A 15,926-nucleotide genomic window follows, 5' to 3' on the forward strand; every position below is an offset into this window, starting at 1 on the left:
CAGTCCTGTCAAGTCCTCCTGATGCTGGTCCCTGGTGGCCCAGGAGCTCTGGAACAATACCACCTGTGTGACTGTTTTCTAGGTCCCTGTGTTCACTCATAGGATGACCTTGGCAAGTCACCTCATATTTCAGTGTCAAAGCTTCACAGTGGGAGGCATGAGCCATGTCCCCCTCCCTGCCATCTCACAGGGACCACAAATGTCAAGGAACCAAAGCAGACACTATTGAAAAGGGTTTATTTTCCAGAGGCCAGGGGCAAGGGCAGAACAGGAAGGGAAGTGGATCCCAGGACACTGAGGGTTCCATTGGCGACCAGCAGGCAGATACCACTTCTAGTGCCTGTGGCTGGCAGCAGATGACCCCAGGCCCTGGGGGCACCTGGGCCCTGTGGGGGACACAGGCAAACTCACTCCCTGCACTTTGGCCCTGAGCCCTCAGCAGCCCTGTGTGGTGGCTGTTGTCATCTTCACCTGTCATCTGAGGCTCAGAGATGTGAATGGTCTCTTCAGGGCCACAGTTCCAACCTCTGCCACACAGTTCTAACCAGGCTCCCTCCAAAAGGGCTGAGCCCATGTCAAGTTCATTCCCTCTCCCTGAGACACTGCTGTCTCCAGGGAGGCACAGACAAGTCCCAAATCCCAGCTCTTAGCCTGGCCCCAATCACCTGAGGGCAGTCTCCACCCAGGCTCCTTCACTTAACTGCATTCTCTCCTCCACACACAGCAGCCATCTGCTTCCTGGTGCCAGGAAAATGCCACCTGTGCACACCCCCTTCCACACCTCCCATTCCTAAAATTCTCTCATTCAGACATTTGGCCTCATATTTACCCTCTTTTCCTATATAAATATAACTGGAACTTATAACACCAAGCCAAGGGAGTCATTGACACCATAGCATGAATTTGGTTAACAGGGGAAGGAGGCAGGGGAAGTGGAGTGGGGCCAACTCTGAAGAGGTTAGTCCAGAGTGTTGGGAAGAAAAAGAGCAAAAGAACCCAACCCATAGAAAAAACGGGGGCGTAAGGTGAATCAGGCGAATGTGGGAATTCACGATTGCCCCAGCTGGCCTCTTTCTAGTGACTGCCCTTTTTTTGTAGGGGGACCTTGCTTTTATTGATTCAGTTTGCAGCCCCTTCTGAACTCTGAGTCTGAGCCAGACTCTGCTCGGTGCTCTGTGCTGGAAGCCAGGGACAGAAGGCCAGGTGAGGACATTGGTCTAACCAGTTGGGGCTGGAGGGCAAAGCCTGAACCTCAAGAATTCCAAGCAGACTGGTCAGATCTATCACGAGCTTCAGGGGGCCAAGGAAGTCTGAGAAGTGAAACTCAGTGGTGTTGAGTGAAGCCCTGGAGGGCAGTGGAACCAGACATGGGCAGGTGGCAGGAAGGACGTTCTGTGTGTCAGCAACCTCTCAGGACAGACTTAGAAGTGGGAATGGGTGACATGGGCTTGGATGGTGAGAAGGGAAGAGGCGCAAAGGTAGGGACAGGGAGGCATCCAGATCTGGAGGATGGGGACCAGGCCAGGGCTCTGATTTCACCTGGAGCAGTGGGGAGCCAGGAAAGGGACTGGCCAGGCTGTGCTGAGTCAGAGGAGGAGTTGGAGGGGTCAGACGGGAGGCAGGCGGGTGTGATGGGGAGGCCTGGCCAAGGTAGCAGCTGCAGGGATAGAGATGAGGGGCGCAGAGAGCTCTGGCAGCAGCTTCTGTTTCGGAGCAGCTGGAAAGGCCAACACCTGGCAAGCCTTCCTGGAGCAGCCAAGGCCATGGTCATAGGGCCCCTCCTTGTTAGCCCAGCTTCCGGAGCATTCTCTTCACCCAAGGCATTCTGGGGTTGGCACAGATCTCCAGGTCCTTGAAGGTTTGCAAGCTGAAGGGAGGAGAGGACAGGGAGGTTCATCACGGTGTTGGCAGGCAGAAACAGTGCCACATACCTTGGGAGCTTAGCATTTATGAACTACCTTCTGTATTTAGGGCTCAGCATTTATGCATCACCTGCTGTATTTGGGAGTCCCTGATACGTGGAGTGTCTCAAAATTTATGAGCCACCTTCTGTATGTTACCTGTTATATGTGAAAGTACTTGCTATATACAGTGTTCAACGTTTGTGAATCACTTACTGAATGCAAACCACATTTCTCAAGGAAAAGAGGATATGAGCCAGAAAGGACTTTCAGGACCCTCAGCAGATGGGAGTCAGTCCTGGCCTTGAGTACTAGGCTAGGCCACGGAAGAGAGTCCTTAGTCTCATAACGTCACAGACACTGCCTTGGCGGGGAGAGCACTGTATAGTGGCCAAAACTCTAGACTTCGGGGTCAGTCTATCTGGGTTCGAATTCTAGCTCTGCCAGTTGTTAGCAGGCCACACCAGGCAGTATTCTGTTTATTCAGCTATTCATCTTCAGGCCCTGGCAAGTTGCTTACACACAGTAGGTGTTCTGCAGTATTTGATGAATGAGGCCCTCATTTTCATTCTTGGTACTCCCAAAAACTGGGTTGAGCTGTCTCCTCCAGCCACACCCGTCCAGACTCCATCCAAAGGCCTCTTTCCGTCACCCCTGCCCCTAGCTACCCCAGGCCACACCTGTCAGGCCCTCCAAGGCTGTGTGGCCCCAGCTCCCTACTCACACAATGCCAGGCCTACGGCAGGAGTCCGAGGTCCAGTAGATACGTTTCACCACAGTCAGGGGCAGAGTGTGGCGGATGTAGTCCCGGCAGCAGACGCTGTCCTCCACGTTGATGCCATATGGACCTGGGAGGGACACCCACACAGAGTTTAGCCTCAGCCCCAGATCCTGACCTCAGGTCATTCAGGCTCCAGGAAGAGATTCTGTTCCATGTGGAAGAGTGGTGCCTGAGATTCTGAGCCCTCAAAAATCCTACCTTGAGGTTCTGAGAAGCCACTAAGGGCCCAGTGCCTATACCTGCAAGGGTCAGCTCTAGGTGATGGATTCTGAGCAACTGAGCATCAAGGTACCCTCGGCTTCTAGAAGGGTCTCGGCCCCTCTGAGCCATAAGGTGCTTTACAGGCTTGCTCTGTGGGGGAGGGGGTCTATGGAAAAACAGTATGAGCTCACCCGGGAGCAATTCACAGGAGCTCTCCCCCCGCAACACCCCAGACCTGCAAATCCCATGCAACATAGCACTGAAAGTCGCTTCTGCTCACATCTACTGTACTCCTCCTAGGTGTACTGGCAAAGCTAGAGTCCAGAGACGTGGAAGCACTGGTCTAGGTCACACAATGAGACTGTGGCATAGCGAGGACCAAGGCTCAGATGGGAGACGACACACAGACCTGCCAGCTTGGCTAAGTGGTTTAACATCTCTGAGGCCCAATTTCCTCCTCTGATCAAGACAGTAATACTGCCGACTTCATGAGGCCGGGCTAGGGCAGCTCAGGATACCCAGGGCTTGGGGGCCACTGTGGGTAACGGCTCTCAGTGCTCATTCCTCTGCCCATCCCAGAGCAGAGGCAGCTGCAATGTGGAAGAGAAGAGGGGTCAGGCGCCCCTGTGTTAAGGACAGGCTCCAAGGCAAATCTGAGGTGCTAAGAAGGCAGTACCAGTTTCCGAGGGAGGATCCCATAGCCTGGCTCAGCTTTGCCCCTCTCAGGCCTGACCCCGTGGGGGCTCTAGTGTTGCAGGAGGGCTCAGAGACTGAGAGAACTTTCAGGAAGCAAGTTAGGTAAGCAAGCCAGCCGCGACTCAGTGGACTCGTGTCCAAAGGCTGAGCCCTGAGCACAAAGGGGGCTTTCCTTATATACCACTTAGAGCAGGTTACAGAAATGGGGGAGGGGTAACAACTTGTTCCACACATAATCACATGTTATTTCATTGGCTGTTTGAACCTCTGAGGCGAGGTGACCCTCCTCTGGTCACCAGGTAATAGTCCCCAACTCCGGTTTTCCTTTGTTTTACTGTAGCACTCATTGAACTCTCTTCTCCCTCCCTGCCTTCCTGCCACACTACATCTAAACTCCAAGATCCTATGTCCCAGCTGTGTGGGATAGGAGATCCCGGGGCCTTTCCATCACAACCCCCCAATCCAGCTGAGACAGGTCCTAGAAACAAGAATGCCCATTTAGGGCTGGTGGAGTGGCTCAAGTGGTAGAGTGCCTGCCTAGCATGCATGAGGCTCTGAGTTCAAACACCAGTACCACCAAAAAAAAAAAAAAGAATGCCCATTTAAAGCCGGGCACTGGTGGCTCATGCCTGTAATCCTTAGATACTCAGGAGGCAGAGATCAGGAGGATCGTGGTTTGAAGTCAGCCCAGGCTAACAGTTCACAGGACCCTATCTCGAAAAACCCATCACAAAATAAGGAGCTAGTAGAGTGGCTCAAAGTCTGGGCCCTGAGTTCAAATCCCAGTACCACAAAAAGGAATGCCCATTTTACCGATGTGTAAACTGAGGTTAGCAGTGCCCTCAAGCTTTAAGCTAGGCCTCCTTTCCAGAGGAAAGTTGGGCTGTGAACCCATTTCCCCAAAGCCAGAGAGCCAAGGGCAGATTAGGTTCTTTTCCTCTTGGTCCAACTTTTTTCAGCAGAGAAGGAAGACACCTTTGTATCTAGCCCTAGCCTCCACAGCCCCTCCCGTACCCAGCCTCACCTGCATTGGTTGCTGGAAACACTACTGAAAGCAGGATTAGAGCTGCCAGGAGTGGACCCTGCAGGTTGGCCATGCTCTGTGCTGATCCCAGGTCAGGTGTCTATTCACCAGAGGACAGGGAGGCTTGGTATTTAAGCACAGCCTCCACCCACCCACCTGCCTCAGACCTCTCTTAGTCACGGTCAGCCTGGAGTGTCTGACATTCATGAAAGAAGAAGTCCTGGTTCCTCTGATTGGAGGAATGTGCTGGCGGGGAATCACTCAGAGGGCACCCCCACCCTGCGCTACCTCCAGGTCTCTAGAGACGTGTGAAATCCCCTCAGGCTGGGTTCTTGGCGGCATGCTCCCCAGAGCCTGTTCACTGTGTACTCTCTGGGACTGGGCTTCCCCGAGTGGAAGTGGGGAGGCAAATCCACAGCCCAACCTGTTATCTCAATGGCCATTTACAAAGGAAGAGAGAAGGGAGGCCCAGCTTACAGCTTAAGGTATCGTGGCCCATGAAGAGAGGCCTATGGACCAGGAGGTTGATCTCTTGGCCCCCAACCAGCCTCTTCTGGGGTTTCTCAAAGAATCTCAGTCTGCAAGTTGTAAAGAACTTTCCCCCACCCCCATACCTCTGTCTTCATGTACTCAGTCCTTTTTTCAGACTCAAAGCTGCATGTGCCTCCCTCTCTCCTACTTCCAAACCTTGCTGTGACTCCCCATCCTAACAGTAGAGCCCAGGCTCCTGACTACAGCCTTCAAGGCCTCCTTTCCAGACATGTCCCCAACAGTCTCTATCCCCACTCTACTCACAGTTCCTCAAAGAGTTCTGCAGCTTTGGGCTGGCTGCAAATGGCACTTTCCACTTCTCTACCACAGAAACTCCTACTCGTGAGTCAAGAGCTTGAAATGTCACCTCTTTGGCAAGCCCTTGTCTCAGAACTTCACATTCTCTGGGTGACCTGAAACATGACCCCAAGGAGACTACATCAGGCTCTGTCCTTCCCGGATCCTCTTCAGATTCTTCTTTTATTTTTCCTGGCATTCCCTGGGTCCTCCAAGGATCAGGCACATGGTAGGAGCTCAGAAGGAAGAAACTGAGGCTTGGAGCAAGAGGGGCTTCCTGAAAGTTCCACAGCCACCTGGTACCTGAGCCAGGCCTAGAACTCGAGACTCAGAATTCTGTTTGTAAGGACCTGTCCACTTATTCTTTCACTCATTCAATGTACAGTAACCCATGGGAGAATAACGGCCCCCTAAAAATGACCACGTCCTAATCCCCAAACCTGTGGCTATGTTACTTTACGTGGTAAACAGGACTTTGCAGAGGTGATTAACTTAAGGATCTTAAAATAGGGAGATGTCCTGGGTGGTTTGGGTGGTACAGAGTTATTGCAAAAGAGAAGCAGGGCTCAGGGTCAAAAGAGGAGACAGATGACAGAGCAGAGGTCCCAGTGGTGCAGGGCTAGGAGCCCAAGGGTGAACATGGCCTTGAGGGGCTGGAAAAGGTGAGGGAAGGTGAGGATTCTCCCCCAGAGCCTACAGAAGGAACGTGTGCTGCCCACCCCTCCATTGCTTGAGGGAGATTGACATCAACTTCCAACCTCCTGAGCTACTCCCTGATAAAGGTGAGTTAAGTCACAGTGCTTGTGGTAATGTGTGCAGCACGAGGAAATGGATACAAGCACCTATCATGTGCCAGCCGGGCTGCCAGGACCTAGGGACACAGCCCTCAACAGGAGGGCAGAGGTCCCCACATTCATAGCATTTGCCTGTGTGATGAACAGCAATCAGACAATTGCCAAACAAGGGAACATCCGGCTGCGATTGGTGTGGTGAAGAAAATGAAACAAGGAACAGACAGACCACAGGGAAGCAGCGCTGGGGACAACAGACAGGAAAGGCCTCATTAGAGCGTGATATTGGAGCTGAAGTCTGAGCAGCAGGCGGAAATGGTGGTGCAAAGGCCCTGTCAGGGTGAAAGGGCTGAGCAGGTGGCCAGAGGGGAGAGGCTGCCCTGCAGGAGCTGACAGGTGGCCAGGAGCCTCCTCCCGGTAGTACAGACTATGACGGGTGAGCGTCACCTTGGAGGACCTCTGTCAAAGGCAGTTTCCCAAGGACAGACACTGTCTGATTCCAGTGCCCCCAGGTCCCACAGCAGTCAGATGCACAGGGCCAGCACGGGGAGGGGGTGCCAGGGGTTGGGGACAGGGAAGGGCATCAGTGTTCAATGAGGACAGAGTCTCAGTTTTGCCAGATTCAAAGCTCAGGATGGAGGATGGTGACAGTCGCACAAGCATGCAAACACGCTGAATGCCACAAAATTATACACTTAACAATGGTTAAAATGGAGCTGGGGTGTCAGTGGCTCAGCCTGTAATTCCAACTATGCAGGAGGCAGAGATCAGGAGGATCGCCATCTGAAGCCAGCCCAGGGAAACAGTTCATGAAACATTATCTTGAAAAAAACCCTTCACAAAAGAGGGCTGGAGGAGTGGCTGGAAAGGAGGCCCTGAGTGAGCATACTTGATGCACATTGTACATAAGGACCATTGTGTGCTTAAAAATAGTTACAATGTATGTATGTTTACCAATTAAAAAAAACAAAAACAAAAAACCTCCCCCAAAGCAAATCAAGCCTCTAGCACTATTTTCCAGGTTTTAAAAAACACAGGAGCTGGGAACAGTGTCACCCCTGTAGTCCTGGCTATTGGGGAGGCTGAAGCAGGAAGATTGCTTGAGCTCAGGAGTTCAAGGCCAGCCTGGGTATAACATAGTGAGATCCAGTCTAAAAAAGAAAACAAAACTACACGAAGTAAAAGAAACAGATAAATAACGCCATAAGAACACAAACAACCCCAAAAGGTGGGACCTTCAGATCTTCTACAAGACAACTGTCCTAGGGTCATCAAAAAGTTAATGTTTAAAAAATGTTAAGTGAGTCAAAATAATCAGGATCAAAAGAGACTTACGAGGCCTAACAGCCTAGCTGCAAGCTGGTGGCTCATACCTGTAATCCTAGCTACTTGTGAGGCTGAGATTGAGAGGATCACAGTTTGAGGCCAGCAGAGGCAAAGAGTTCATGAGACCCCTATCTCCAAAACAACCAGAGCAAAATAGACTAGAAGTGTGGTTCAAGTGGTAGGGTGCCTGCTTTGCAAGCATGAAGCCCTGAGTTCAAACCCCAGTCTCACAAAAAAAAAAAAAAAGCCTAACAGCCAAATGTACCAGGGGGCCTTGATCAAATTCTAGTTTTGAAACAGCTGTGAAAGACATTTTGAGAACAACTAGGGAAATTTGAATATAGACTAGATATTGATATTGGGGCTTTATTGTAGACTTTTTTTGGTGCATTAAAGACTTTAAACGTCCGTGGCAGAATTGTCATGGTTTTAGGAGCTGTACACTGAAAAACTTAGGGGTGAATGTCACTTTGACCTTAATTTCAAAGGGTTTGGGGAGAAAATGCATGTGTGAGCATGTATTTGTAGAAGTGCATTACGTATACATGTGTGTATGTACACATATGACTGTTAAGTCAAATGCAGATGTGTATACATAAATTGCTGTGTGGTTAGTGTTTTTTGGTGGTACTGGGGTTTGAACTCAGGGCCTTGCACTTGCCGTGTATTTAGTATGTGTGTCTGTGCACGTACACGTACAGTGACAGATGTATGTGAAATGTACACATATGAATGTGAATAGCCATGCATGTGTATGTATGTGTGTGTCCCAGAGAGAGACAAGGAGAAACAAAGCAAAAATGGCAAAAGGAAGCACCGAACAACATTGATGTTCAGTGGTGAATATTCTGCTGCTCACTGAACCACTCTTAATAACTTTCCTGAATATTTAAACGTGTCATGCCTGTAATCCCAGCACTCAGGAGGCTGAGGCAGGAGATCAGTAGTCTGGGCTACCTAGCAAGGCCCTGCCTCAAAAAACAAAACAACAAAAATGCGTCATGTTTAAAAAAAAAAAAAATCTTTTTGAGAGCATTTTGCTCTGTTGCCCAGGCTGGGCTCAAACTTCTGGGCTCAGTCAATCCTCCACGTGGCCAAGGAATATTGCTTTAAAAAAATTATCATATTATTATTATACTGGGGGTACATTGTGACATTTACAAAAGGAATCTTTTTTAAGTGTGGAAGTCATCCTGCGGTGAGGGACAGAAGTAGCTGTGGTTCTTCCTCAACCTTGGGGTTTTCTCTTGGCCACTCTAGGGCTGCGATCCCTCCATGAGTGGGTTCCCAGGAGTGCCCCCTGGACAGTCCCTGGTCCCCAGAGACTTGGCTGGCCCCAGGCCTCTCCTCTTGGCCTAGCCTATGCAGCAGCATCAGCCCCTATCCCCTTTGCCTGGGCTGGAAGGAAGGTGAGCCACACCTGACGCCCGGGGGCCTCAGCCTGCTCCAGTGCCCTGAATCCCCCTGGAGGAGGGCAGGCAGCAAGTTCAAGGAGCCCTGGGTGCCAGGACAGGGCACAGTGGACTATTTTTCCAAGAAAGGAAGGGGAGTTCCTCTTTGGGTGGGGGCATTAGGAGGAAGGGAGGATGTTCTGATGCAGGGGAGTCTTCCTTCCTCACGTCGGTGGTTACACTGTCCTTTCTGCTCCCTGTGGGCTGTGAAGTCTCTCAGGTCCAATCCTGTTACTCCAACCTTCCTTCTTTTGTTTAAATTAATTTTTGTTTTGTAAATAATATGAAGCCAGGAGCAGTGGTTTGTGCCTGTAGTACAGGCTACTTGGGAGGCTGAGGTAGGAGGACCACTTAAACCCAGAAGTTCAAAACCAATCTGAGCAATATTGAGAGGCGCCATCTAAAAAATAATTAATTAATTACATAAAGATAGAAACATTCCAAATATCCAGTAAGTAACAAATGGACAAACTGTAGCATATACACCCACTGGAATGTCACTCAGCCTTAAAAAGGAAGTAAATTCTGACACATGGATGAACCTTGAGAATATTATACTAAACAAAATAACCCAGTCACGAAAATAAAAATACGACATAATTCCACCTCTAGGAAGGTCCTAGAGTCACCAGGTTCATAGAGACTAGAAGTAAAATGGAGTTGACAGGAGCTCAGGGTATAAGGGGAATGGCAGACTTCAGTTAGGGAAGATGAAAGGTTCTGGAGATGGAGGGAGGGCATGAATGTGTCAGCACTGCTGACCTTGAACTTGAAAAGGCCTAAAATGGGGACTTCCCCTTCCTGTTTCTAAGGACCCTTCCTTGTCCTCTGTGACTTCATGGCCTGTTTTTTGTTTTTTGTTTTTTAACAGCACTGAATAACATTCTATTTTCTAAGTACCATGCTTATTCAAGCTCCTTCTTCTCAAGTGAATTCTAAAACCTATTTTATTTTATTACAAGTTTTTATCATGTAAGAATTCCTTCGCTGGGCTGGGGGGGGTGTAGCTTGGTGGTAGAGCATGGGCTTAGGACGCTCAAGGTCCCCCCACAGACACACACACACACACATTAAAAGTTAAAATGGCAAATTTTATGTTCTGCATATTTTGCCACCGTAAAAATCCATGACACAAGCTGCCTTTGCATAAATGCTAGTTTCCATCTAGAAAGGCAAGCCGCAATTTGATAGTATTATTGCCTCTGAGGAGGGGAAGTCAAGGCAGTAGGTGGGGGCAGGGGCTCAGAGGAGGGGGCAGCTCACTGCCCACCAATCCCCATTTTTTTCCTGTGCTTGACTGACCTATGCAAAAAAGACCCCAGTTTAAATCGATACAGTAAGACATGGACTGGCAAGACCCCCCATCTCATTTCACTTCCTCAGAGACATTAGACTTAGCGATTTCTTGTTTATCCCTGGAAACAGTCTATGCATATGCAAATGCAAACATAAGGTTCATTAGAGAGGGAAGAAGGAAGGGAGGGAGGGAGAATGAACGTAAGAGGATAGCATACAGTAAGGACAAAACTACTGCTTGGGTTTTCTGTACATTTTTAGCGATTTCATTGTGACATTTTCATACATGTATAACATTACTTTGATCATATTCACCTCCATTACCTCTCTTGTCCCTTCCTTCTCCACTGGTCTCTTTCTTCTTCCTAAATAGCTCCCCTTCTACTTTCATGTCTTTTTTTAAAATCTAGGTCGCATATACGAGAGAAAACATGATCCTTGTCTTTGTGAGTCTGGCTGATGTCGTTTAACATGATGACCTCCAGTTCCATCCACTTTCCTGCAAGCGGCATGATTTCGTTCTTCTTTATGGCTGAGTAATGCTCCATTGAGTGGCTGTGTGACATTTTCTTCATCCACTCATCAGTGGATGGGTACCTCCGCTGATTCCATAGCTTGGCCATCATGCTGCCATGTAACCGTGGCTGTGCCATGGCTCTGAAATGTGCTGACTGAGACTCCCTCAGTTACATACTCAGGAGTGGTACAGCAGGACCGTATGGCAGTTTTCATTTTTGTTTTTGAGAAGCCTCCAATACTGATTTCCATCATGGCTGCACTAAGTGCATTCCCACCAACGTGCATGAGGCTTCCTTTTTCTCTACATCCTTGCTGGCATTTATTGCTTATGGTCTTTTTTTTTTTTTTCTTTTGGTACTGGGTTTGAACTCAGGGCTTACACCCTGAGCCACTCCACCAGCCCTTTTTTGTGATGGGTTTTTTCAAGACAGGGTCTCCTGGACTACTTGCCTGGGCTGGATTTGAACCATGATCCTCCTGATCTCTACCTCTTGAGGAGCTAGAATTACAGGCCTGAGCCACCAGCACCTGGCTATTGTTTGTGTTCTTGATGACTGACAGCCATGCTGACTCAAAACCACTGATCTGCACCTTACTTTTTTCACCTGAAATGCACCTCTCAGTCCATTTGATGCCCATTCTCTCTAATGGCTGTGTGATTTCACCATTTTGCACATGGCCATTCCCCTGTTGGACATTTGGGAGTTTCCAGTCCTCTGCATTTACATAAAATGCCCAAACAACGTTCCTTGAGTGAGTTAGCTCTCGAGGGGGGCGGGGAAGATAAATTCCTAGAAGTAGAATGGCTGGGCTTTTGCTTCCACTGAGACTTAGAAAGAAAGTCCCTGCTCTGAGTGGCCGCCTTGAGCTTCCTCTTTTCAGCAGAGCAGGGGGTGCCCCAGCCAGGGCTCCCCACAGGGCTGGGAGGACCATTCCAGGCCCTGCTATCCAAGCTGCTGTGAGCCCTGTCCTGAAGCATCCTGGGGACATCGTGCCATTTCTCTCCCTGGCTAGGGGTCGGCACCCCAGCTTGCTGCAGGAGCTGAGAGGAAGGCATAGAATAATTCCGAGAGAGCCAGGGACGTGGGCCGGCAAGTCCAGGGCCATGAGAGCAGACAGACTCAGGCAAGAGCCCTGGTCCTGGCTCTGGCCAGGGCTAAGGCTGAGCCCAAACCACTTGGGGGTCAAACTAGGGGACTAAAGCAAGTGAAAACCTGGAGGATAGAGAAAGCAGGGGTGTGGAGGGAAGAAGGAAAAACTTCTTGGAGTTAATTGGCTAAATGACAGCCACCAGCACAGTAATAATAATGCCAGGTGTGGTATGGTTTGGATCTAGAGTGTCCTCCAGATGTCCATACATTAAACACTTGGTCCCCAGCCTGTGGTAGAATTTACTCACCACATACCCCACCTTTCAGAGGTGGGGCCGAGAGAGGTGTTAGGTCACTGGGGTCCCCAAAGGGGCTTGTAGGATGCCGGTTCTTCCTCTTCCCCTCTCCATGCCATGATGTGAAGTTTTCTCTGCCATGTGCTCCCACCATGACGTTCTACGTCACCACAGACCCAAAGCAATGAGGGCTGAAACCTTCAAAACTATGAGACAAAATAAACCTTTTCTCTTTCTAAGCTGATTGTCTTTGTATTTGTCTTTGTATTTGTTACAGTAACAGGAAGCTGACTAATACAAACTGGTAGTGTGACTGAGTGCCAGCCTCATTATGTCCTGTAATTTTACATTCTCTATCCCACCATACCCCAACATCAACACCTTGAAGGGGCTGTTGTAATTATGTCCATTTCTCAGATGGAGAAAATGAGACCTTAAGAGAGACCACAGCTAGCGAGTGGTGGGGCCCAAGTTTGCTCTCAGGCCTGTCTGGCACTAGAGCTCAGTTGCCCCTAACTGTTTACAACCTGCGGCTGCTGTCAGATCAGGAGAAGGGGCAGCAGTGACAGCAACAAACACACTTGGAATCCAGCTCAGCCCAGGGCAGCCTGAGCTACTGTCCCCCCAGGAGGAACTGGGGCTCCAGGAAGAGAAGCCACCTGTCAGGGCCACTCTGATGGAGCCTGGATTTGGTGCCAGGTTTTTTGTTTGTTTTTGTTTTGTTGGCAGTACTGGGGTTTGAACACAGGAACTCACTTCTGTGAGGCAGCCACTCTACTACTTTCAGATAGGGTCTTGTGTTTTTCTTTGGGCTGACCTTAGCTGACAGTCCTCCTACTTCTGCCTTCCAAGTAGCTGGGCTTAGAAGTGTGCAAGGGCATGGGTTTTTGGTTTGTTTTTTTTTTAATTGAGAAGTAATTTACGTACTATAAAATTCACCCTTTTAAAATGTAAGATTCAGTGTTTTTTCCAACGTTCACCATGTTGTCAGTTATCTTTCCTATCTAATCCAAGACATTTCATCAACCACAACAATGAATGCAGTTCCATTAGTTCTCCTTTCCCCAATCCCTGGCAACACTAATCTCTTTTCTCTCTGGGTTTACGTTTTGTGGGCATTTCAAACAAATGGAATCATGAGATACATGACCTTTTGTGTCTGATTTCTTTCACTTAGCACAATGCCTTCAGAGTTCATCTATGTTGTAGCATGTATCAGCATTTTCTTTTTTTTTTTTTTTTGCTGAATAATATTCCATTGTATAGATATACCACATTTTTAAAACATTTATCAGCTGCTGAGTGTTCAAGTTTTTCTATTTTTGGTTATTGCAAATAATGCTACAGTGAGTATTTGAGTACAAGTTTTTATGTGAACATGTTTTTAACTCTTTGGAGTATATGTGTAAGAGTGGAATTGGTAACTTTGTGTTTTACTTTTTTTAAAAAACTTTTTTCCTTTATAATTAATGTACACTAATTAAAATGCTCTGAGGAAAAAAACCAATAAAAATCTGGTAGAACTTAGCAGTGAAAAAAAACACAAAAATCTTTTAATTTATTTTCTAGGAATATTTTACTAGGAATCAGGGCCTCTCACATGCTTGGTAAGTGCTCTACCACTAAGTCACACACCAAGCCTCCCCGCCCTTGTTTTGGTGGGAATAGGGTTTGAACTCAGGGCTTTGTACTTGCAAAGTGAGTGCTCTACCACTTGAGCCACATTTCCAACCCATTTTGCTCTGGTTATTTTGGAGATGGGGTCTTGTGAACTATTTGCCCTGGCTGGCCTCAAACCACGAGCCTCCTGATCTCAGCCTCCCAAGTAGTTGAGATTAGAGACGTGAGCCACACTTTTCTTTCTTTTCTTTTTTTTTATTTATTATTCATATGTGCATACAAGGCTTGGGTCATTTCTCCCCCCTGCCCCCACCCCCTCCCTTACCACCCACTCCGCCCCCTCCCTCTCCCCGCTACCCCCTCAATACCCAGCAGAAACTATTTTGCCCTTATCTCTAATTATGTTGTAGAGAGAGTATAAGCAATAATAGGAAGGAACAAGGGTTTTGCTGGTTGAGATAAGGATAGCTATACAGGGAGTTGACTCACATTAATTTCCTGTGTGTGTGTGTTACCTTCTAGGTTAATTCTTTTTGATCTCACCTTTTCTCTAGTTCCTGGTCCCCTTTTCCTATTGGCCTCAGTTGCTTTTAAGGTATCTGCTTTGGTTTCTCTGCATTAAGGGCAACAAATGCTAGCTAATTTTTTAGGTGTCTTACCTATCCTCACCCCTCCCTTGTGTGCTAAAGCTTTTATCATGTACTCAAAGTCCAATCCCCTTGTTGTGTTTGCCCTTGATCTAATGTCCACATATGAAGGAGAACATATGATTTTTGGTCTTTTGGGCCAGGCTAACCTCACTCAGAATGATGTTCTCCAATTCCATCCATTTATCAGCGAATGATAACATTTCGTTCTTCTTCATGGGTGAGCCACACTTTTCTATGCTTAACTTTTTGAGGACCTGCCAGACTTTCCAAAGAGGTGCTACCATTTCACATCCCCACCAGCAATATCTTAGAGCTCTGAGTCCTTTCTCACTAACCCCTGCTGTTTTCCCTGGTAGGCCTCCTAGTAGATGCCAACTGGTACCTGTGGTTTTGATTTGCATTTACCCAACAACTAATGATGGCAAATGTGCATTTTAGTCATTGCTAGTTCTTCTTTGGAAAAGTGTCTGTTCAAGTCCTTTGCCTGGTTTTTGATTGGGCTGTCTCTTGTCATTGAGCTGTAGTTTCTTTATGCATTATCCCCGTCAGATAAATGATTTCCTCTAATCCTTGACTTGCCTTTTCATGTAATTGAGAATGTTCTTTGGAGTACAGAACTTTTTCATTTTGGTGACACACAGTTTACCTAGGACTTCTCTGCTCACCTGTGCTTAAGATGTCACGCCTACCACACCATTGCCAATCCACGGCTGTGCAGGCTTCCCCCAGGGTTTTCTAAGGTTTGTAGTTTGAACTTTCACATGCAGCTCTGTGTGTAACGTGGCCAGGGCTTCGAAGACATCAGACTACTCATTAAGAAGGTGGTTCTCGGGCTGGTGGAGTGGCTCAAGTGGTAGCACACCTGCCTAGCAAGTGTGAGGCCCTGAGTTCAAACCCCGGCACTGCCAAAAAATTGAATTGTCTTGACATGCTTGTCAAAAGACAATTGCCCATACATGTACTCACTTATTTCTGGACTTTCAATTGTATTCCATTGAACTGGCTTATCTGTATTATTCTATCTTGATTACTGTACTTTATAGTAATTCCCTTCCTGCATTTTTCTTATCTTTTAAATCTTTTAAATTTCTCTTTTTTTTTTTTGAGACAGGGTCTCATTATGTAGCCCAGGCTGGCCTTGAACTCACGCAGTACTGGGATTACAGGCATCAATGACCACGCCTTATCCTTTAAATTTAGAAATGAAATCTTTCAAGCATACAGAAAATAAAACAAGTCATAGGATCTACATTTAACAGATGACATTTTACTAGACTTTGGCCTCTCTCTTTCTTTCTCTGTCTCTCTCCCTTTCTCCCTCTCCCCCTCTCTCTCCATCTCTCTAGTCTCTCCATTAAGAAGTAAGACACTTTAGACACTACCAAAGCTACCCTTTCCCACCTTTCCCTCTCTGTGGGTGACCACAAAGCCACCTCCTGAAGCTGCTGGGGTCCC

The 15,926-nt window shown here is 48.0% G+C and overlaps 1 protein-coding gene across 3 annotated transcripts in view; it reads right to left on the reverse strand.

Annotated features, from left to right (window-relative positions):
• Positions 1 to 220: 220 nt before the first annotated feature.
• Positions 221 to 15,926, reverse strand: part of Ccl22 (C-C motif chemokine ligand 22) — a 41,000-nt gene continuing 25,294 nt past the window's right edge. The window contains exons 2-4 of one of the 3 annotated variants that reach the window (XM_074055949.1): positions 12,214 to 12,407; positions 2,626 to 2,749; positions 221 to 1,867 (exon numbers count right to left, since the gene is read on the reverse strand). In XM_074055949.1, the coding sequence (XP_073912050.1) occupies positions 1,786 to 1,867; positions 2,626 to 2,749; positions 12,214 to 12,355 (348 nt within the window). In that variant the 5' untranslated portion in view covers positions 12,356 to 12,407 and the 3' untranslated portion in view covers positions 221 to 1,785. Of the gene's footprint in view, positions 1,868 to 2,625; positions 2,750 to 4,603; positions 4,728 to 12,213; positions 12,408 to 15,926 lie in introns of those variants that run through there. The other 2 variants (XM_020164657.2, XR_012441947.1) reach the window with 2 other exon arrangements.

The sequence above is a fragment of the Castor canadensis genome, chromosome 15 (assembly GCF_047511655.1).
Source record: "Castor canadensis chromosome 15, mCasCan1.hap1v2, whole genome shotgun sequence".
Taxonomy (NCBI): Eukaryota; Metazoa; Chordata; class Mammalia; order Rodentia; family Castoridae; genus Castor; species Castor canadensis.